Source organism: Acanthochromis polyacanthus, chromosome 16 (genome assembly GCF_021347895.1).
Source record: "Acanthochromis polyacanthus isolate Apoly-LR-REF ecotype Palm Island chromosome 16, KAUST_Apoly_ChrSc, whole genome shotgun sequence".
Taxonomy (NCBI): domain Eukaryota; kingdom Metazoa; phylum Chordata; class Actinopteri; family Pomacentridae; genus Acanthochromis; species Acanthochromis polyacanthus.
Window position 1 is genome coordinate 10,764,110 of NC_067128.1, and position 24,024 is coordinate 10,788,133.

Below are 24,024 nucleotides of genomic sequence, written 5' to 3' on the forward strand. Positions count from 1 at the left end.
TGTATCAAGCAAAGAAAACAACTCAGGAGATTTCTGAAACTATTAAAATCAGGTTAAGAATCATTTAACGCATTATTCAAACCTGGAAGGATAGTGGTAAACCATCATCTTCAAGGAAGAAATGTGGTTGGTAATGTGGTCTGATGAGTCCAGATTTAGTTGAATGATGTTCATTTTGTCATCTGTTATAATAGAATAACATTACTTTTTATACTGACAAATCAGTAAAGAAATCAGTTCTGGAAAAGACTTTGTGCAGCAGTGCGACTCTCCCACCATCAATATAAGATCTTGGTCGTAAGTGAATGCATCTCTGGACATAAATAAATGCTGTGAGCTTATCAAAACGAGGCCACAGTGAATGAGCACCATACTCAAAGCTAAAGGCAGTCCAACAAAATATTCGATGCTTTTTACAGCCACTAACACCCTGCATATAATCAATGTGAGCGTTTTATTTTAAATTTACAAAAAATGTACTTAAAGTTCAGCTTGAAAGGTCTGATAATGTGCAACTTTCTGAGCAGATTAAATGTCACATTTCCAGTATGTACATTTCAACTTTTCAGCTGAAAACAATGCAGAGATGGTCCATTTCAGCATGCCGGTATATTTGTTGGTTTTAGCCCTGTTGTAAAAGGGTTGTTTCAGTGTCTGTAGGTTTAAATACAACTGAGCTGCTGCTGTCCACGCCCCCTTCAGGAAAAAGACTCTCTCTGTATCTGTGACTGACAGCAAAGAGCAAAACACTCGACCTCACAACAGCTACCACTGGTGTAGTTTTAATGTGTGAAACCAGGACTTTCTATCAATTCTAGCTCTTGTTTTTAACGCATGTTTGTGCATATGTCAGACAATGTTAAGATTATAAAATCAGTACATGAGCAGTGCAGAGCAGCAGCTTTTAAATGACTCTGAAATACCTGCTGGTTACCATGTAGTTTTAATGGGCCACACTTCAGTCATTACTTCATAATCGTTTCATTGCCTTTAAGTTTTCACCATCATCTCTGAGTATCTGTCACCATTCTAGTTTCCTCAGAGCTCTAACTTGTGACCATGTGATCAAAGCTATTGTTGTGTCGCCATCAAAATCAAACATAATCCTCTGGGTGGTCAGTTTCTTGGATGTTTGAAGTGCATGAAGACTCTAAACCTGATTCATAGCAAAGCAGTCTGCCTATTGAAAAGCTACAGTTTACATGAGGTCATAGTAGTTCAGTATCTCTGTCAGCCTTTTCCAAACCAGCTTCTGAGACATTAAAATTCTTTGTACATCTGCAGTGTTGACAAGATTAACATCATGACGATTTAATTCAATGAATGCTAATTACATGAAGTCAGACTAACTACTGACACATGATGAACTAATAGGAATGACGGACGCACTGGTCACAAGTCAGAATATGAGGGAGTCTCTGTTCCACATGTTTTCATGAGTTCCCTTCCTGACATGTTCTGAGTCTGGACATAAACTCACAACAGTGCATGGCTTCACTCTACAATGCTGTGGATGGAAGCAAACAGTCCTACATAGAGCTGCCGTGCAATTATTTCTTCTAAAGATATTGCAAAGGAGAGCTCAGCTGTGAGCTTAACCCGTTAATGCAGACGTGTTGTCTTACAATCGAAGAATATCTCAAACACATGACAGAGGGAATGAGAGAGAAAACATAATTCCAGCTGTCCTCAGTGTGTGGAGATAAGGGCGTTAGTGAATGACCTTCAGCGTGATGGGCCTTCCAGTAGTAACACGGATGTCATGTAGAAGGAGGTTGGGGAAGGAGGAGCTCATTAGACTGAAAGCCTTCCCGGGTGTATCTCCACTCAGTATAATGTGAGGGCACATTAAAGACACACAGCACGCCTACGTACGCAAACACACATTAATGAGAAGAAGGATTCTGCAACATTCACAAATTGATACTTGCTTTTTCACACTTGTCCTATTGTTGTTCCATGGGAGAGGACGGTTCACTTAGCTGACTGTATTCTGCTGACCATATGGCACTAAAATACATGGCAGAGTACAGCTTCTAGTTAACTGCAGAGCTGCTTTTTGGTGATTCTTGACCATCCTGACCAACAGTCTCTAAGCAGCATGCAATAGGTTGTGCTTTCTTCCTTATCGTAGCAGTGACACTACTGCACTTTAGTTTTTCTGTAGCTGCTTTGAAATGGCTCCATGTCACTTTACTGACTTGTTCAGGTCAATGATTTGGTTTTATCCTGTCTGTACTCAACTCCAGTGGCGCAATTGGTTAGTGTGCAGTACTTATATGACAGTATGCTGCAGAGTGATGCCGAGGTTGTGAGTTCAAGCCTCACTTAGAGCAGATTTTCTTGAATTCTCCGAAGGGAATGGATAAATTATCAAGACTTCTCAATTGTAGCCTTTATACTTAAAGTGGCTCAGAGAATCAGCAGCTGCAGTCAATCAGAATCACTCACAAGAAGCTAAGAGGTCATACCAGTATGAATTGCTAATTGTAGAAATAACTGAGATTACTTAATAGAAATCTGTTTTCACAGACGCCCAGATAGCTCAGCTGGCTGAGTGGGCGACCCATTAACAGGTGCAAGAGCCCCCAAAGCAGCAGCCTTTATACTTCAAGTATAAAGAATTCAAGGAACACTGCTCCAGGTGAGGCTCGAACTCACAACCTCGGCATTGCTCTACAGCGTACTGTCATATAAGTACCGTGCGCTAACCGATTGCGCCACTGGAGCAGATTACAGAGGAAAAAAAACCAAATGATTGACTTAAACTTGTCAGTAAAGTGACATGGATCCATTTCAAAGCAGCTACAGAGAAGCTGACACAGCGACCTGGGTTCACAGCCCTTTGCTGCAGGTCTTCCCCCGGTTCTTCTCCCTACTTTCATGTCTGCCTCTCTACTAACCTGTCAAATAAAGTGAAAAAGTAGCTTAAAAAAAAAGAACTCTGTTTTCACTTTGATATGAACCAGTCTTTTTTGTAAATTCTTGCTTAAAATATCAAATTAAATTTATCACGATTCAATGTTGAAAAGCTATAAAAAGAAAACATATAAATAGTTTCTAGAGGCACTACATCACTACATTACCCAAACTGATAAATAGAATGAGTGTGGAAACTTTAGGAGGCATTCTCACTGAGCCTCTGCTATTTATTAAATGCAATAATGAACCCGTGGGAAATGTTTCAGACAGCAGGACTTGAAAAATGAGGCGCTGAGGGCTGAAGGCTGGTGGGGGCACTGAGAGAGAGAGCTTGCCCAGACACAACAAGGTCTGGCATATAAATACTTTGTGAAAAGAAGCAAATAAAGGCCTCTGCTTCAAAAACAAGATGTCACAAATACAACAAATAATCCCTGTGTCAGCCACCAGATGTTGGGAGAATTATAAAAGACGACTAAAAAAAGACGACAGAAAATGAGACTCATCAAAAATGTAATATTCTTCATTACTTATTCAGAGTCACTCGATCATCTGTGGACACATTCATCTGTTTGGGGGAGATCAGTCTCTATCTGCTACAGTACACAATAGAATGACGACACCGCTGTGCAATGTTAAGAGTCAAATGATTTAAAATTGTAGCTCCTTACAGTAATTTTATTGCTTCTGTGTTTGCTGGAGGAGTCGTGTTGCTCTTCCTTTCTCTTAAAAATACCTCAAAGATGTTCCATTGAATTCAACTCAGATGACATACTTGGACTAGTCGCATTTTTTTCTTCTTTTGAAATTCTTGTGTCATTTTGGATGGTTATCATGGCTTTTTATCAAGCTTCTGCACACTGAGTCATCCTGTCAGCCAGTATTTTTGTATATCTGAAGGCATTCGTGGTTCTGCTATCTCCAAAACACGTTTTGCACTTAGGCAAACCCATATCATCTTCTTCTTCTTAGGTGTCCTGTGTAATCGCATTGACAACCTTGCCTTTTCACTTTTCTCTGCCACAGGTTGCATGTAGTACAGTGTTGGCATTCGATGTATTTGTCCAACCTTTGATGTCGTCGATACAGTCATTCTCTGGCGTCCTTTTGCTTTCTTCCTTTCTATTTTGCCTGTTATAAGATCTTCTACACCATCTTTCATCACGTCCTAGGAATTAAATTTTTTTCGATTTGGTGGTTGCCAGCATTGTTCTTTTCACATTCGCTCTCATAAGCACGTCTTCATTGGTTGCTCTTTCTACCCACGATATCTTTAGTATTCTTCAAAGGAACCACACTTCCATCGTCTGGAGTCTCTTCTGCATATTCTTTGATATTGTCCACGTTTCGCATCCATATAACAAGACTGACTAGATGTAGCATCTGAGGTTCTCATATCATCACACTCCCACTTTCGTGCTTTACTGTCAGGACCAGGGGTGATTCCAGGATCAGAGGTTTAGGGGTGCTGAGCACCCAGAGGTGCCCGGCCAGGCAAGATAAATTTCACTGTTTTGTACATTTTAACGCAAATTCATTCCCACATTTGTGAAAGAAAAGCATAACACTTCTTGAAAAAGTCTGTGATTAAACCATCCAGTCTGCTTAAGGTTATTTAAATGCTGAGTCACAGCAAAGGAGGAATGCACTGGAATCTTAAAAGAAACATATCGTAACCCTAATTTCTGGGAAAAGATGACTCCTTTAGATACAGCAGCTCCTCAACATACACAGCATGTATGTTTCTGGAGTAAACCAGTCTCCAACACTAAGTAGAAAAAATAAAAAATTATTTTTTGACATTTATTTGAAATGTGATGCACAGCATCACTTTACCTGGTCTGCACTCTCTCCCCGTTCTCCTCCTTGTATAGTGAAATTAAACAAATAGAAAAGCATATAGATAATTAGGAAAACGTAATGAAGATGTCCTGTTTAGAATGAAGTCCACTGATATCCGTTAAGTGTGCTTCTGGAAAGCATTTAATGTGGGGAGAACACATAACCTCAATGACCATTCTGTGTCATTTATTACCTCCGCCAAGGAGGTTATGCGATCGGGTCCGTTTATTTATTTGTCTGTCTGTGTGTGTGTGTCTGTGGACAGGATTTCTCCGAAACTACTTGTCGGATCTTCATGAAATTTTCACCAGAGGTGGATCTTGGCCCAGGGAAGACTCCATTCAAATGTTGTGTTGATCCGGATAAGGATCTGGATTCTGGATCCGGATTTAGATTTTCCAACTTTACCATCCACATCTTCCCTTGGTGGAGGTCAGAAATCTCAGATTGCTCTTGTTTATATTAACTTAAGTTGCCTTGAGATTCTACATTGGGGCCTTTATTTTTTATAGTCTTTCTGAAGATTTTTTTTATTTCTTAAATGAGGAAATACTCTACTTGTCAATTTAAAAATAATGCAGTTATTGACAAGGATGTACTCATTTCTTTTTGCCACTGTGCATCAGTTGGACAGTCAAAAACTAATCAGTACTCTTAGAATACTGCCTGCCTCATGGATTTCTAAATATCCGTTAATTTGTGAGAATTTGTTGAAACACCACATTATCTAGTTAGAGTGCCCATGTAAGCAATAAAAACAAGTAACAAGACTACAGAATAATGCAGGACCCAGTATTTTATTAATGCAAACTTAGTCAAATTTACTTTAAAACTAAAATGTGACAGTGAGATTTTTGGGGACCCAGAGGCAGCAGTTTCCATGTTGCTAATCCAGCCTTAAGTAATCTGAAATGCATATCAGACACTCTTCAGTTACTTTCAGACATTTAAAAGGACCTGTCCTTGGTACTGAAATTAGTCAGTCTATTAAATATGACTGCTAAAAGATGAGAGCTTAAACAACTCTGAGAGTCAGAAACTCAACACAAACAACTCTAACCTGACAGAGTGGGGATTTTCCAGCACATTACAAAGCATCCTCCTCATCAACACCACGTCTTCAAATCTGTCATCAGCTCAAAACAAGAGGGTTCAGTGTCAAACACACACTGAATCTGCCGCTGGAGCACTACTGTACAAATGAGAGCATTCCTGCAGCGTCTACTGTAGTTAAAAGGCCAAGTCCTGCCTGGTGAACGCAGACAATAACAGACTAAGCAGGTGAGGAATGCCAGCTATGACACGTGCACACATGTACATTGGCTCCATGTTGCAAACCAAAACACTTTATAATGACAGATGCTGCACCCTGGGGTGCTGCTGGGGGGCCCCCCCAACTGTTGGCTTCTCGGCAGGTGCCGCACTTTGTGTGAGTAAAGCTGTAGTTGGCAGAAAACAGGAAAAAAAGATTGAACATTTTTTTTAAAGGTTTCAGGAGTGAGAGGTCATTGTGTTTCTCATTTTGTTTTCCGTCTTGCTTGCGTTGTCTACTTATGCCATTTTTTGTCTCATTTGTGTCCATTTTTGTGTCACTGCGTAAATTTTGTCAATTTATTTTTCTCTTTGTTTAGCTTCATGTCGTTTGTCTTATTTTTGTAATAATGTTTTTTTCCTGACTTTTGTCGTTCTGATCATATAGTAAAATACTGTATTGTTCAGTTCCAGAAACCAGTGACTAAATGTTTTGTTCCTTTGTAGACACTCTGATCTGGAAGTTGTAAAGTGGAAATGATAAACTGAGGCATAATGTTAATGCATAATTTAACAACTTATTTTTCTTGAGAAATTTCACACTGTTCACAATATTTTTGTAAAAAGATAATTCCTTATATATGAACATTTTCAAAGCACACTTTTTTGCACTAAAAGAGAAAATAAATTGGAGTTGTGGATATTTTTTGGTTATTTTATAGTGATTTCACTGGTGCAGCTTACTGGAGATCAAACTGGGCTGAATGTGGCTCCTGGACTAGAATGAGTTCGACACCCCAGTCCTAAAGAATCATAAGACAACAAGGAGGCAGCACGTGTCCAAACAGATTGGTTAAGCTGCAAGTCAGCTGCTGGGTGTAAAAACACAAATAAACAGGTTTTGCAGTCATTTAAAGGTTTATATGAAAGGCACTTTTAATCAGAGAACTAAAATGTTCAAAAGACAGCCGAATGTTTCCAAACCTTGTCACGTTTCGAATCCAATGTTCGGTTTGTAAAACAAAACTCTGAGTGTGGATGAAGTCACAATCAAAACTAGTTGTTGAGACAGTCAGCGTTAGGTGTAAATAAAGGAGAGGCACTATTTGGGTGGCTTCAACACTTCTGCTCAACAATTTAAAAAAAAAAAAAAAAAAAAGTCAAATTAGATGAAGCAACAACAAACACAAACCTATGCCCTCAAAAAATGTAAACGGCGACGGTATTTAAAAATAGCTTACAGTGGGTGAATGTAACTTAAAGGGATTTTCAGTTAATGTATAGCAGCTTTGACACTCAGTGTCACACAGGTTAGAACACCAGAGGGTAAAAATGGCTTTTTGTGCACACAACAGCAGCTTAGTTCACATTTCAGTTAGAAACCTTAAGATGTCTAAGTTTTAGTACCAATAGTAAGACATTGAGAAAGCTTTTCTTTTCCACAACAACATAAGTATATGAAAAGAATGAAATAAAATTCAAGCAGACCAACTGACCCATTCACAGAAAACATTGTAGAGGGAGGTGAAAAGCAAACATATACAGCACGTGGGATATTTACGATATAGCTGACAGACATTGTCTTTCGCATATCACACAGATGTGCAAAAAGAGCATAAAGCTAATGCTCCACCGGTGTTTTTCCACCCAGAACAGGTTACTCTGACGTGGGGAGTGATGGGCTGCTGAGAACAGGAAGAAACCATTTCCAGTGAAAGGTGTCGGGGAGAAATTCATCTGACAGTGCATTCATGGAGCGGAGGATCCTGGGAAGAAAACAAGATGCTGTTTTAACGGTGTGCATCAGTGAGAGAGTGTAGCCTTACAGACTGGAGTCTTGGCAATGAGTCAACAGGCTGGTAACTCCAGGGAGAAAATAAAGACTCGCGTAACAAACCATACTGACAACTACTTATGAAGTATTTACAGTGACAATGCCAGGAAAGGCAGAAAGGTTTATGAGACAATACCCATGAGAGCATCATTTGTGAGCATGCTCAGAAGAGCCCTGTGATCTCCTCTGTGACCGGGTCAAGGTCAATGTCGTAGAAACAAGGTCGGGTCGGCAGGCCAGGCATTGTGCTCATCTGAGGCGAGAGAGAAACATCACAGGTGAGAACTTATTTAAGATTCTAAATATTATACAACATTTGATTTACAGTAATCAGAGACGGAGCAAATTGTAGGCTTGATATGCAGAAAACTACTGTAAAAAACAAACATCCACCCAAAATACTGCTCCATCCATCCATCCATTCTCTATACACCGCTTTGTCCTCACTAGGGTCACAGGGGGGTGCTGGAGCCTATCCCAGCTGACTCGGGCGAAGGCAGGGGACACCCTGGACAGGTCGCCAGTCTGTCACAGGGCTACATATACAGACAAACAATCACACTCACATTCACACCAACGGACAATTTAGAGTCATCAATTAACCTCAGCATATTTTTGGACTGTGGGAGGAAGCCGGAGTACCCGGAGAAAACCCACGCATGCACAGGGAGAACATGCAAACTCCATGCAGAAAGATCCCAGGCCGGGATTTGAACCAGGGATCTTCTTGCTGCAAGGCAAAAGTGCTAACCACTACGCCACTGTGCAGCCCATACGGCTACATTTTCCTGATAACTGTTTTTTTCATTCCTTATTTTACCAGGTAAGATCAGTCGAGAACAATTTCTCATTTACAGTGATGACTTAGAAAGAGGTCCCAGCAGGAAGAAAGATAACAAATACACAAGTACTTATACAAAATATGACAAGTGTTTAAACCGAGATTAAAAACATCTTAAATTAAAAATTGTCTTATCTCTGTAGAGAAACGACCAAAAGGTAAAGACATTCCAATCAGTGGATTTGTAGAGCACGCTGCCTTTGGAAATGGTCAAAATTACACCTAAATTGAGCCAGAAACTGTAAAAACAGTCAGATTTTCAACTTTGAACTACTCATCTGTGATGTGCAGTTCCATCAGGAAACGGAAACAAATTCAAGTTTAAAATCACAAATATTTTTTGGCCTTTTTGTCTTTATTATGTATAGGGACAGTGGAGAGAGAGAGACTGGGAACCTGGGTAGAAGAGTGGAGGAATGACATGCAGTTAATGGCCATGGGCTGGATTCAAACCCATGAACACTGCATCAGGGATTATAGCCCCTGTTTATGGGTTTCCCACGTAGCCAGGTGAGCTATCGGGGGTGCCCAAAATCATGATATTTAATCAAAGTTGCTATATTCTAATTATCTGATTCAAAATTAAAGAAAACTAAACTCTGCAAAAACAACAAAAAATATGCTCTCATTAAAGCAATTGAGAAGCCATTTTTATGCCATTATAGCTGTACTATGCTGCACAGAAGATATTTTTTTATGAGTTCTATGGTTCTTCTGTTTTTATAACAACCAAAACCTCACATTAAGTCCTTCACCACAACACAGCTGCTCTACACCCAGCGATAGTGCACTAAGATTTAGCATGGAAATGTAAATTACTGCAGCGCAGGATCAACCCCCGTGGGTTCAATAACTATAATCTAGACTCATTTAACTCCGCGTTAGTGGAGGTGAATTTAGCTGGAGAAAATACTAGCCTTGTATTCAATGTCGGCAAAATATAGAATACAAAAGGCAGCCTCTCAGATATGAGACAAAGTTAATAAGCAGAATACAGTCATAGTAGTGAGAGTAACCACTTCTGAAATAGATCAAGTTCACAAGCAAAGAACCCCTGGGCTTTCAGTGCATCACAGGGAGCTTCGATTTGGCCTAAAAGTAGCTCACAGAAAGTGCTTATTACGTTATTTTGAGGAAAAAGAAGAGGTAAATTATATTAGTTTTATCCTTTAAAAGCGAGGACAAGTGATCAGTTTGTACAGGACAAACACCCGTCAACAGGACTATCTGATCCTCATTCTTAAGTTTCTGGACTGACAGAGGAATCAAAGGTGCCTCAGGCTTTTATGACTGTGAATATAATGTTTCCCAACATTTTCTGTCCACGTTCCTCTGACTTAAACTCTGTTTCATGACGTTTCCTCACAGCAATTATGAAGACTGAAGCAATTCTGTTCATATCCACAGTGTGTTGTTGTGTTAGAGCTCTGCTACTGTAAAAAGCTGATTAACTCTCATCAGATCCCCGGGAACCTGAGCCATGTTCAATAAAAAGGAAAAGTATACTTGACAGCGGAAAGCCTTCTAAATGTAATTTGTGGCACAAGCAAAGAGTCAATGGAAATTCATAAGCTACCGACATGTGCTATGAGCAACTCAGCAAAACTAAACTACGTAACTCTAAGGTAAGTCAGTTCAAATCGAAGTCAGCTCCAGTGTTTGTTTCCTGGCAGATGAAAAAGAAAGACTGCATGTGTGACTCAGAAGGCACTTCTCCGTCAAAGTCCAGCCAGGTCGTCCCGTCCGCACTGAAAAGTAAATCATCTTGCTCATTAGACAGGCAGCGACATTCTTTGCATGCCTCCCTTCTTCTGACCCAGGGGCAGTTTTATAGGGCCATTAGTGGAAATGAGACAGGAGGAAGTGACCGGCGAGTTTCCTGTCTGAGGAAATGCGGCTCTGCAAGTAAACCAAAAGGGACAAAACAGGGAGGACGCGCCTACACAGTCGAACAGAGCGGATGCTAGTTGCTCACTCTTACTGTTAGCCAGTCAACTGTGACATGAGTGTGCCTTCCGAAGTCCACCCAGTAAGATTTAACCATTGATGACTCAAACTATGAGCAGATTTAAAGGAATTCAATATCAGTGTATTATATTACCCGCTAATGGAGTACATTAAGAGCAGTGATGACAGAGAATTACTTAATTCTTTGGACTTCATTTAGTTGTGACATCACTTGCTCACTGCAGCCACGACACTATATAAAGGAAGTAAATCAAATGAGCTTGTGACTTCATCCTGTCAGTGGAATGAAAGACTTAATGAGTTGATAAGACTGAATGAATACAATAGAACAGAATCTGGGTGCTGCACTAATAGCAATGAGTCTCTGTAATGCGAGGTGTGAAAAAAAGCTAAAAAGCCTGTTGTATACATATCATGTAACTATTTTTTTAACTGCAGCGAATGAACAGTGATGAAAGCTGATGTCTGAGGGAAGAAAATCATCAGTGCGATGCCGTTAGATCCTGACCAATGCTGTCTTTATGTGGTGAATAATTTCCGTGTAACTAAAATGAATAAAAAACTAATGATGTTGTTCAATGTTCATAAATGAACACAATGCAAGTATTTAATAAACTCATAGGAAAGATTCCTGCAAATAGCTGGAGGCAACAAACTTAACTTCAGCTGTTTTGTAAAAATCTAGATTTGATTAATCATTGGTGAGAATGATTAATCTGACCTGTAGACAGTAAAGCAGTAAAGTTCTATTTTTATGGACATTTTCAGTTTGGAATAGATGTGAAACAAGAGCTGTTTTATGATTTTGGCACAAAAATTGTCTTCTTTGCTCTGATGTTTGAGGAACAATATTGGAGCTGATTTATGAAATAAGGTTTCCCCAAATCACTTACATCATTCAAAGTACATCACATGTACATGCCTAGGACCTAGTTAGGTCACTGTTGTGACATTTATAAAAAAAAAAAAAAAAGGGAACATGGACAGAGGGCAAAAATGTCATTTAATGTTTTAGAAAGGTAGTTCCATGTTGGTGAGCAAAGAGCATTGTGGGATTTAGCTAGTGAAGTGGCATCATGACAATATCTTCTGCGACGCCTCATAAATACCATCCAGTGCTAATTGAAGCTGGGATCAACTGGGATAGCGTTACTATATCCCAGCAGCTTATGAAGCCGGGATATTTGTGGCTCTATAATGTGACCTGGGCTTCAAATGGCAACATCAGCATGAGACTGTTAATTGTCGATGACATTGAGAATGCTGAATCTGTCAAGTTCTTCAAACTGAAGACACCTGTGTGACAGCATACTAAAAGAAACGGGCTTAGCTTCATGACCACACTGATCAGTTAAACACTGCCTTGACTGGACATCTCTAAATTCTATGCTTTGTAGAAAAACAACATATCAAACTCAAATAGCTCTGATATTACATCAGGGATGTTCTCTCAAAAAGCATTCATCATCCACCTACAGGCTTTACTCCACCAGCGTCTTGACTCCATGGAATCCCACCCTAGCTCCATATGGGAAAACATGCTCTCTGCTTCGTTAAATAAGAACAGGAAGCTATGCCTCAGAAGTGTTTTGGACCCTGCTCAACTGTCTTGCGTTATCTACTTTGTACCGAGCCCAGCTCCTTTACAAATGTGAAATAAAACAAGATGTAAGCTTAAGACAACTGTCCATACTGTACGATGACCCAGCCTACATATGCACAAAAGCCGTCAGCAGTGAGTCCCCAGTTCAAATCCTGGCTGCCCAAGATAATTATTGAACGTCATTACCATGCTCTGTACCCACATTTCCCGTCTGTCGTCACAGTCTCTTAACACATAAAAAAAAAAGACATGGCAAAAAAAAAACAAAAAAACATCAAAACAGCCAGCTGATTAATATTCAGGAGAGCATGCAATGGTGATTGTACATCATGCAATAAAATACCCTTGACATTCAGAGAAATTATCTAATTACCATAAAATCAAGTTGGAAAGCATGAAAGCTACAAAACTTTCAACCATTGCTCCCCATCAAACTATGATTTGTGTATAAAACGCAGCTGGTATACCATCCCAATTATGACAGGGGGAGCTAAAATAGACAGACTTCTCTCATTGCTCCTCACCATGATCCATTAGTTTTTATTTATTTGCTTAAATAAAACAGATGCGGACAACAACCTGTCAGCTCACAGAAAAAAAAAACAACTTTGAAAGTTTTTAAAAATAAAATTAAAGAAAATATTTTAATTTCATCTGTTTGGAATAAAATATTACACAGAACATCTGAATACAAAAAATCCCCCCAAAAAACTGTCAACATTTTGAAAGCAACAAAAGACGTGTTGTTCTGCCAGCAGTCCTCCACTCAAGCCTGAAAACAAGTTGGCACTCGCAAAAACACACAACACTCCGTGGCTAAAGTTGGAAACCCCACTCGGACAAATAAGTCCCTTCATTATGTCCAAACACAATGCAGCTTTGTTGGGGAAAACCCTGGAGGAGACACTGCAGCTTGATTTCTACCCCCCACTGATTTTGGAGATGACTCTCTGTCCACAAACACCACAGTTTCTAAAGAAGAGGGCTGACAAGATTATGAAACTGAAGTAAAAACACACAAAATACTTGTGCCATTTTAATGCCAAAGTAGCATGAGAGAAAGTGAAATCAATAAGATTAAGGCCTCATCCACATTTAGTGGATTTTTTTTTCAAAACATCTTTATACATTCTCAAAAAAAGATCTTAATAAAAAAAGTAACACAGGCCTCATCAAGAGCATGCCAAACCAACAGACCACAACGCAGCCCTAAAACCATGCTGACCAATCAGGACCCATTATCGGTTAAAGCAGTATACCAACAAGAGTGTATCAAGGACAGAGGGAACGTGTGTGTGCAGTGACTGACATCTCTGTTCCTCCAAATAGCAGAAGAGTAACTGTGGATGTATGTGTAAACCTACAAAAAGTGCAGTTGGCATGCTTCTGGCCCCGGTGATGTAAACACTGATTGACTGATTCATAATGTTTAAACTTATTTTTTATACTATTCATCCACCTTCCGTTACTTCGTGGTCCAGTTCTGACGCTCACATGCCCATTGTTTGTGCTTTCGGCGGTGCACAGGGGTCAGCACGGACACCCTGACTGGTCTGTCACTATATAGCCCCATACGCAATAGAATGTGATGCACTGGGTGTTCTGACACCTTTCTACCAGAACCAGCATCAGTACAGCAGCTTGTCTGTTGGATTTACTTTGCCTTTCGACTTAATAGGCATGGGGAAAAGAATGGGGGGGGGGGGGGGGGGGGGGGGGGGGGACGGACCCATAGCTGCTGCGTCAGGGACTATAGCCATCGTTTCTGGGCCACTCAACCTGTTAAACTACTGGGTCGCCTCCTTCCACTTCTGATAGATCCTGACCACTGCAGACCGGGAACACCCCACAAAAACTGCAGTTTTGGAGATGCTCTGACCCAGACGTCTAGCAATCACAATTTGGTCTTTGTCAAATGTGCTTAAATCCTTACGCTAGCCCATTTTTCCTGCTTTTAACACATCAACTTTGAGGACAAAATGTTCACTTTCTGCCCAATATATCAAACCCTCTAACCAGTGTCATGATAAAGAGATAATCAGGGTTATTCACATCACCTGTCTGTGGTCATAATGTTGTACTTGATGGGTAAATATTACTATCGATCTACATTATGCATCTTGTACTGCTGCAGTGAAAATGTGCAGCTGAGGAAGTAGCTCAGACAGCTGATAAATGAATACTGATGTGCACACTTTGCATGTGTAAGTTTTTCCATATCTGCATCACTTTTAATACTTTAGCAACACTCCCTTTAAAACATAAGTCAACTTGCAGATAAACATTTACTGGATCAGTATGACGACTGAAATTATCCAAAATAAATTAAGGTTTAATTTCCTTTCATAGATTTAATCACAGGCCTCAGACCAATCTGTAACTTGTTAAACATTAAGCAGTTATGAGCATGTAGAATACCAGCCCTAGGAGGGAGTTTCGATAAAACTGAACTGTTTAGGTTCAATGGTGCAGCGAAGGCAGCTCTGAAGGGATATGAATTCTACAGAGATCTATTGTTTTGCTTGCGACCCCTCCCTCACATATCTGAAGAATGACATCAGCCCCTTCCTGATTCTTCACCCTGTATAGAACCCTTCCATGTAAAGCTCCCCTCCCATCCTCACACCCTGTCACCGAGTAAGATCTGTCCACTTATTTGAACCAAGTGTGACTTGAGAATTTGTACATTTTACCACTTTACACTGATTAGAAAACAAAACAAACAGCAAAACATACTTAGGAAAAGTTGTGTCAAGGAAAAAGCTATGTCCTCTCCACATTCTCTCTTTGAAGACTTCTTTTCTATGAAGCCAAGTATAAAAATAATTATTCAACCAAATCAAAAACTTGATAATGGGGTTTTCTTTTCATATTCTAGTGGGATGTACTTCTGCAGTAGACCGTAACATTGGAGAACCTCACTGTTCAAACCAAAATAACGGCACTGCTGTCTGTCCGAAGCTAGAGGACCACATGCTGACATGGAAACGTTCTAAAACTTAAAAAAAAATCCATCTATGGATCTGTCTGTCAAATGAAGGTAAAGCAAAAGACTTGAAAGAACAATTAAGAGACCCCCTTTGGGTTAGCAACAGTTCAAGCGTTGTCAGTGTTCAAGTGGCTCCATGGGCCAAAGCAGATCAAAGGCAGGTTTGAGAGAGTGGACAGATGCCAGCATGGCCCATTCCCAGCATGGCCAGTGTTTGACACCTCCGCCTCAGCCCATCAAAGCCCCAACCCTCAGGGCACACTGGTGAAACAGCGGGAGGCAAAACACTCAGGAAGCGGCTTCCTTCCTGCCCAGCCCATCATCGACCAAGAGGCTCCAGCCAGCCCAGTTAGCTGAAACCAGTAATATGGTTGTCAGGAAAGGCAGGGGACAAGACCCCAATCTCAACTACGACTCAGACATGAACAATGCTAAAGGGACCAACCTGTGTGATCAAACAGCCACAAAAGTGCCAGGACAAGGATTCATGGACAAAAAGTTTCTGCTATGACCTCTAAAAAAGCTGGAAGAAAATTAACACCGCAGAAATCATGTTTCCTGGTAACACAGATGGGGCTATTAACACTCTGAACTGCAAAACCTGCTGGCGGGTTTAAAAGATTAACAAAATAAAAAACAATACCAGAATTACAGCACTCAAAGCCAGAAATGTGTAAAAAGAAAGATTTACCAGATGTTACACCTTCCAACAGTCCTTTAACTTCCATATGTGACATGCTGTTTAGTCTGGAAGAATGTTCAGATCCATGTCTCATTTAGAAATTCACCAAAAACTGCTAGTCCTAAAAAAAATTCTGTAAAACAAACAAAAGTCTGCACTTTTTGGCACAACCAGGAAGATATGACTACCAGTCACAAGGCTAAAATTCAGGGACTTTTTGGCTGAACGAACTGCAGGCCGTTTTCACACAAATAAGAGGGGGAAAAGTAGAGAAACAATATAGAAATGTAACCTGCAAAATGTCCACATTATGTAGCACTCGATTTTTTTTTTAACATGTGCTTAAGAGTTTTTTTCCTGTTACTGTTAATCAAATATGTTTGCTTGTTTATATAATGTATGGCATTAAAAATCTATTATACTGCTCTAGAGACATTTCAGAGTTCTCTCCACTTCTAGCCATGGTTGAGCTGTTCACATAGAGGTGCAGGATTTTATTTTGTTTCGAAAACGAGCCCACAGCGAGTAGAAATGTGACAGGAGCAAAAAAAAAAAAAAATTGCTTGAGGTTGAGAAGGTTCATTAACTTTTCACTAATTTCAGTTCAGCTACATTTAGGGGGAAGTTAATTAATTTTCTGTCCAAACTCACTAACTCAAGCCAGTGGTCCACAACCCTGAGAGATCAAAGCAAGCAGTTGGAGGCAATAGTGTTTGAGGTGGATATTACTGTAACAATGAAGAGGAAGGACTTCATATCTTGTGCAGTAAACAGGCAATCATAGCTGCACACACAAACATGTTTGTTGACTTGCACACTTAACAAGTGGAATACACAAACAAGCATGTGTGTGGCTCTGTACATGAGGTTAAAATGTACATTTGCCTTTCAACATCTGCACATTGACATAATTACCATAATCTCAGCATGCTCCAGACTTTACATTAAACTGACGATTCAAAATGTAATGATATGCAAAAAATTAACGAAAGATATAAGATTTGTAAAAACATGATATATTTTAGGCTTCACCAGTCTGCCAGATGAATCCCCACACCTTTGATCTGCAGCACAATATGAATGTGGTTCAGATACACTTTAAGGAATTTGTTCTGAGCAGTATCTATGTGAGATGTAATGCAGCATGAAGCCTGTTAGCATTAACCTGTAGCACCTGAACTGTTACGGACCACATACCGTTCCCACAAGCGGGTAGATGAAGCCTGCCCCGATGCTAGCACGGACATCTCTGATAGGCAAAACAAATCCAGTGGGCGCACCCTTCTTGTCAGGCATGTGGGACAGGGACAGGTGGGTCTTGGCCATGCAGATGGGTAATGAACCATAGCCCTGTAGTAGGGGAAAAAAGAGAGCATTACTAATGTGTGTGTTTGCGAGGTGAAAGTAAGACACGGACAGAAGGACAGTGACGAAGAGAAGCTGAATGACTCCTGTCAGTGTGTGAGTCAGTGATCTCACTTGTTGATTGTAGTAATCTGTCTTGCTCTTGGCCTCCGGAGACAGCTCAATGTCATCAGCTCCGTACACCTTCTGGGCTATTGTTCTGATTTTCTCCACAATCGGCATCTATGGGAAAGACAGCGCATCAGAAGCAGGTGGATACACAACAGCACTACAGTCAAAGGGATGCAGGGGAATTAGATTAGGTGAACTGAAAACACATCATTGTGACGTCACAGTTAAGGATTCAACTCAATGAATTAAATCATTCAACATGTCAGACTTTGACCTCCTGTCGTGCATTCCTTTGTTTTCCCATGCAGTCAAAAAAAAGGAAAAGAAAAAGAATTTCTATTTAATGACCACACTGTGGAAACAGAATCGCACACTGCTACACATACAACCTCTTCTGTAAATTTGGAGCTCCCCATAAGATTGGCACATCTTTCATTCATTATTTAATCTGCTGAGCTGGAGCTAGTCAGGGTTCCATCTTTACAATACATTTAAAAAGCCAATACTCCAGATAAGTGGCCATGCTGATTCATGTCTGGTGAAATCAAGGTCTAGTTGTGAGGGGCTGCCAAATGAAAGAAAACTGTAGCTCTTCTGTACGCTCCATACAAGCTACCAGCATGGAAAGTAAACAGAGTGAACAGTGTAAAGTATATAAATTTAGCTGAACCTAATGTACTTAAATTTGGATTTAAGAAAGAAGTACATATTGTAATCCTGTTGGAATCTTAGTATGCAGGCACATGCATGTACTGAATGGAGCCTTGCACAGACAGACATTGTAACAGGATCCACTAATTTAAGTCACAACTTCCTAAACTCAGTAATTCAAAGCAGCTGATGTTTTTGACTTCGACACACTCCCAGAGGACATCATTTACCGCAAACAAAGTATCAAATACTGAAAGAGTAGGGACAGGGATATTGCCTGTTGTAGAGCAATAACAAAGGCATCAGACTGTTTGACATGCCTTTAATACGTGGCTATATCCATTACAAGACAAAAAAAATTCTGCACTCACCTCTGTGTTGTACAGAAATTGGAAGTTGCTGGGTCTGTTTGCAGCCTCATCCACAGCCTTGGCCAGTTCTACAGAACCTCGTCCACCTTGAGCCCAGTGGTGACAGGGCACAGCGTCAGACGCTCCACACTCTTTTGCTATTTGACACACAAGGTCGATCTCTGCCTGGGTGTCTGTCCTAAAGAACCAGGGAAACATTGTCAGCAGTGCTTGGTGACCATGCTGGTAAAATGAACTTAAACACAAACAGTGGCTTAGTTTGCTGACAAGATGTATGGACTACCGTATCATTTAACCACACACCCTCAAAACTCGCTAGTGTGGTCTTTTAAATTAACAAAAAAAAAAAATTACACTCTTGTGAGCGCTAGGAAGTATTTTAAAAAAAAACCCAGAAAGAATCAATGGATCTTCAACATTCTGACGGTCCTTGAACTAATCACGTGTGATGTACAGTTTGGTCTGGAAACTTTCAATTGAAATATTTAATCTAATTTATTATATTCTAAATGTCTCATTTAACAGTTTGCCAAAAAAAGGTTGAATTCTATCAAAAACAAAAAATACTGGACTCCTTAGCCCAACCGCAGAGTCATATTTAACTTGGCTGCAACCAACAGTCACAACAAAAATGCAGGAATAATTCAGTTAACGAAGCCAGGAGGTAGGAGACAAGTATAAAACAAATTTGAAAATGTAAGCAGTAAAATATCCATAGTATGTAGGTCCAACAATTTTTCCAGTAGTGATATCATCATGGTGGGGACTTGAAAAAATGTCTCACTTGTTGATTCTTGTTTGAACTTCTTTTAGTATGCATTTCTTTTTTTCAACTTTGTAATACTGCACGGAAGAGGTTTTTGACTTTCCCCTACTTCCAGCTGTGGTTGTGTTCTTTCCATGAAAGTACAGGACTTTATAATGCGGTGAAAAAATTATCCCACACCAAGTAAAAGTGTGACAGTAGTAAAAAAACACCCAAAATGACTTGTGGATCACAGGGTGTAAGTATTGTATACAACAGAATAGCTCTTCATGCAAGTTATTCTGTATTTTTGAGGATGTGTGTATCTGCATATGTCGTACTTAAAGACATTGAGTGCGACCACGACTGGTACCCCAAACAGATGTGCAATCTGGATCTGTTTCTTTAGATTGCTGCGGCAACCACCTGCAACTAGGCTGAGATTCTAGAGGAGAAAAAGACAGAAGAAAGCAGATATTAGAAACCTTATTGCAATTCAGCTGAAGAAGATACATCAACAAAATGCTCTACACAACTTATGGCTTCAGTACATCTCAATAATAGTCCCTTAAAGCAGGACTGGTTCTGTGTTATTCCCTTTTTTTCTCCCCCCTTGATGCATCAAAACAATGGGAAAAAAAAAAATCTATGGAAGTTCCTGTAATATAGAACACGTACAGAGTCAAACATTCTTTAGGGTCACAGTGAAAATGGACGGTAAAAAAAAATTACCATAAATAAAACTCAGTGAGAAGAGCTTTTATTACATCGTCAGCACAACAGGGGAAAAAATTGTCTGGGTAAGTATTTGGCAGAGGTGTAATTTCAAGGGTAGGACAGGAAATCCGTAATTCCAGAGGAAGCTTACTTTAAATACCTTCATTTCCTATTTACCCATTTAGCTGGCATTGTCCAAGCTAATACAAATCAGAATTTAAGACATTTGCCTTCACGGCGGGTTATACTTTTTCGTTGATGTAGATAGGTTGTTAACATGTTTATTATTACACTTGAACTGGTAATAAACTACAGTAATAAGTTTGTGGTAGTATCCTATTGTGTGGGGTTATGCAATACTTATTCCCATGTTCTGTTCCATACTACTACGCACAGGATGCCTGTTACTCCCAAACACATTAACAGCAATCTTACAATCTGTGTGTCTGTGTGTGTGTAGCCTCAGGCTCAGTGAAGTAAGGCCATACAGGTCCCATAAATTCATTTCCCTGGCTTCGTTTCCCACTGTACTGCTGGTTCCTATTATAGGCTTCAGAATTAACTTCTACTGCTTCATTATTTACTCAGCTGAAGCTGCCTGAGCATCCAGTGATCTTAGCCAGATATGGATGTGCACACCCAGACTCACACCAAAAAGAATCCCTCCACTCCGGTAAGGTCCACATACCTGGAAACCAAATGCAAATGTCCTATTTGTGCTGCCAATTAAATAAGTGATCTTATCCATGTTGGTGGGCCAACTATGTATGTAAAGGTGTAGAATTAAATGTCAGTGACAATACAGCTGGAGGCCTGAGGGAGATTGGTTCAAGTATAATTTGAAATTTTCTTTATGGCATCACACAGATCTCTATAAAAGAGTGTCAAAGGACATTTCACACGCAGAGCTTATCTTGGCCCATATCACACAAATATGACCTAAGGGGCTGCACTCATAATTATAAAACTGCATTATATGAGCTGAATGGGTCCTTAAAGCTATTTCAGCAGGTAAAAACAACTGGATTGGTAATAGTCCAGGCAAATGATAACTGCTCCAACAGGCTGCAATCACTTTATGGCACAACACTGGTACTGTAAGGTGCAAACTGGCTCTCCTCTAGATTAAAACATACTAAAAGTTCGGGTTGCTAATTTTACTAATTTAACATCCTTAACTCAACTTACCCAACGCCGGAGCTGGTCGTCAGACAGCAGAAACACTTACAGTAACAATAAAAAAAGCCCCCCAAAAAAGCAAAATATGTTTCCTCAATGTTACCGCCAACTAAAAGCAAAATATGGAAAATAAAGTAGTTGACAAGTGAAGCTCTATTGGCAGTAATTACTTGTCCAAAGCTAATGGGAGAGCCTGAGTAAGGTTACCTGTACTGATAATCCCACTACGGGCAAGACCGATTTGTGGCACTAGCAGCTAGCAGTGACACTTTTTGTGGCACCGCGGCGGTGCCACAAAAAGTGTCACTGCACAGTGGCATTAACCGTGGCACCTTCAGCGGAGCTTCTACAGCTGATCGCCGCTGCTTGGGACATGTCTCAATTCTGATCACAGATGTATTAAAAATGACTCCCGAGACACACACACGTTTTGCACACACTGTTGCTCAGTGAAATCTGGCTGGTACAACCGTGTCCGACCAGTAGCGCAAACGCGGAAATGCCCAGCAGCAGCCGACCACGCGAGTTTCGTGTTGCGGTGACGGACTGGCTTGGCTCTGTGCCAAATCAAATTTTCAAAATCATCTGGCTGGCCAGATATTATTCCTGACGGGCCAGTTTTGGCCCACGGGCCGCCAGTTGCCGACCACTGGCCTAAAGGCTAGAGCTAGTATAAAGACTTTGATAATCAGATCAAACACTGAGCACTGCGTTGCCTTGAAGTGCACAGAAAGTAACTTCATAAAAGTCTGTTATTCTACAGAAAGTCATGGGTTGTATAAACTGATTCACACTCCTGCATTGACTCTACACTGCCACTACACACGTGGCCTACGCTGTTGTGAGCATTTATAGTTGTCCACTGGTGTGTCTGTCACTGTGCATTTACACCACCAAAACCTTAGTGAGCTATGGGGTTTGAATACCACTATATGAAGTTCTTTTGTGTACAAATACCAGCCACTGAAACAGAGGAGATCATGCCGGAGTTGGATCAAAGAAATGTTGAACAACAATTACTTTTATCAAAATAACACCAAAACACAAACGAGAGAAGATGTCCGAACAGATTCAATCTACACATGGACTGGTTGCAGCTATGAAAATGAGAAAGAACAGATAGCTGAATTAGAATACTGATCAACGTACTGGCATTATAAGCAGCCAGATACAACTACAGCCTGTACATAATATATTCTTTCACAGAAGCCTTATCTACAGGGTGACCCAAAAGTATGGAAACAAATGAAAAGTCTATAATCCAAATAATGTTATTTCACTAAATCAGTACCACAGATATATTGAGAAGAGTAACAGATTAGTGGAAAACAAACATTTCGACATGTTCATGTTAGTTTATCTAGTTTATCTTGAAGCCACACTGAATATGCTCATTCGTGTATGTGCTTGTGTGTATGCGCTTACACACGTGGACAAAATTGTTGGTACCCCTCAGTTAAAGAAGGAAAAACCCACAATTCTCACTGAAATCACTTGAAACTCACAAAAGTAACAATAAATAAAAATTTATTGAAAATTAAATAATCAAAATCAGCCATCACTTTTGAATTGTTGATTAACATAATTATTTAAAAAAGCAAACTAATGAAACAGGCCTGGACAAAAATGATGGTACCCATAACTTAATATTTTGTTGCACAACCTTTTGAGGCAATCACTGCAATTAAACGATTTCTGTATTTGTCAATGAGCGTTCTGCAGCTGTCAACAGGTATTTTGGCCCACTCCTCATGAGCAAACAGCTCCAGTTGTCTCAGGTTTGATGGGTGTCTTCTCCAAATGGCATGTTTCAGCTCCTTCCACATATGTTCAATGGGATTCAGATCTGGGCTCATAGAAGGCCACTTTAGAATAGTCCAACGCTTTTCTCTCAGCCATTCTTGGGTGTTTTTGGCTGTGTGTTTTGGATCGTTGTCCTGTTGGAAGACCCATGACCTGCGACTGAGACCAAGCTTTCTGACACTAGGCAGCACATTTCTCTCCAGAATGCCTTGATAGTCTTCAGATTTCATCGTACCTTGCACACTTTCAAGACACCCTGTGCCAGATGCAGCAAAGCAGCCCCAAAACATTACTGAGCCTCCTCCATGTTTCACCGTAGGGACAGTGTTCTTTTCTTCGTATGCTTGGTTTTTGAGTCTATGAACATAGAGTTGATGTGCCTTACCAAAAAGCTCCAGTTTGGTCTCATCTGTCCAAAGGACATTCTCCCAGAAGCTTTGTGGCTTGTCAACATGCATTTTTGCAAATTCCAGTCTGGCTTTTTTATGAGTTTTTTTCAGCAGTGGTGTCCTCCTTGGCCGTCTCCCATGAAGTCCACTTTGGCTCAAACAACGACGAATGGTGCGATCTGACACTGATGTACCTTGGCCTTGGAGTTCACCTTTAATTTCTTTGGAGGTTGCTCTGGGCTCTTTGGATACAATTCGAATGATCCGTCTCTTCAATTTGTCATCAATTTTCCTCTTGCGGCCACGTCCAGGGAGGTTGGCTACTGTCCCGTGGGTCTTGAACTTCTGAATAATATGAGCCACTGTTGTCACAGGAACTTCAAGCTGTTTAGAGATGGTCTTATAGCCTTTACCTTTAAGATGTTTGTCTATCATTTTTTTTCGGATGTCCTGGGACAATTCTCTCCTTCGCTTTCTGTTGTCCATGTTCAGTGTGGTACACACCTTTTCACCAAACAGCAGGGTGACTACTTGTCTCCCTTTAAATAGGCAGACTGACTGATTATGAGTTTGGAAACACCTGTGATGTCAATTAAATGACACACCTGAGTTAATCATGTCACTCTGGTCAAATAGTTTTCAATCTTTTATAGAGGTACCATCATTTTTGTCCAGGCCTGTTTCATTAGTTTGTTTTTTTAAATAATTATGTTAATCAACAATTCAAAAGTAATGGCTGTTTTTGATCATTTAATTTTCAA

General features: G+C 40.2%; 1 protein-coding gene and 1 non-coding gene across 2 annotated transcripts in view; both read right to left on the bottom strand.

Annotated features, from left to right (window-relative positions):
* Positions 1–2,636: 2,636 nt before the first annotated feature.
* Positions 2,637–2,730, bottom strand: trnai-uau (transfer RNA isoleucine (anticodon UAU)). Its single transcript has 2 exons — positions 2,693–2,730; positions 2,637–2,672 (listed from the first exon to the last, which is right to left on the bottom strand). It is a non-coding gene; the product is annotated as a tRNA-Ile (tRNA).
* Positions 2,731–6,925: 4,195 nt separating this feature from the next.
* Positions 6,926–24,024, bottom strand: part of mthfd1l (methylenetetrahydrofolate dehydrogenase (NADP+ dependent) 1 like) — a 47,476-nt gene continuing 30,377 nt past the window's right edge. The window contains exons 23-28 of the mRNA XM_022198231.2: positions 19,517–19,620; positions 18,431–18,608; positions 17,412–17,519; positions 17,130–17,282; positions 7,986–8,102; positions 6,926–7,781 (exon numbers count right to left, since the gene is read on the bottom strand). Coding sequence (XP_022053923.2) covers positions 8,013–8,102; positions 17,130–17,282; positions 17,412–17,519; positions 18,431–18,608; positions 19,517–19,620 — 633 coding nt within the window. The 3' untranslated portion in view covers positions 6,926–7,781; positions 7,986–8,012. The remainder of the gene's footprint in view (positions 7,782–7,985; positions 8,103–17,129; positions 17,283–17,411; positions 17,520–18,430; positions 18,609–19,516; positions 19,621–24,024) is intronic.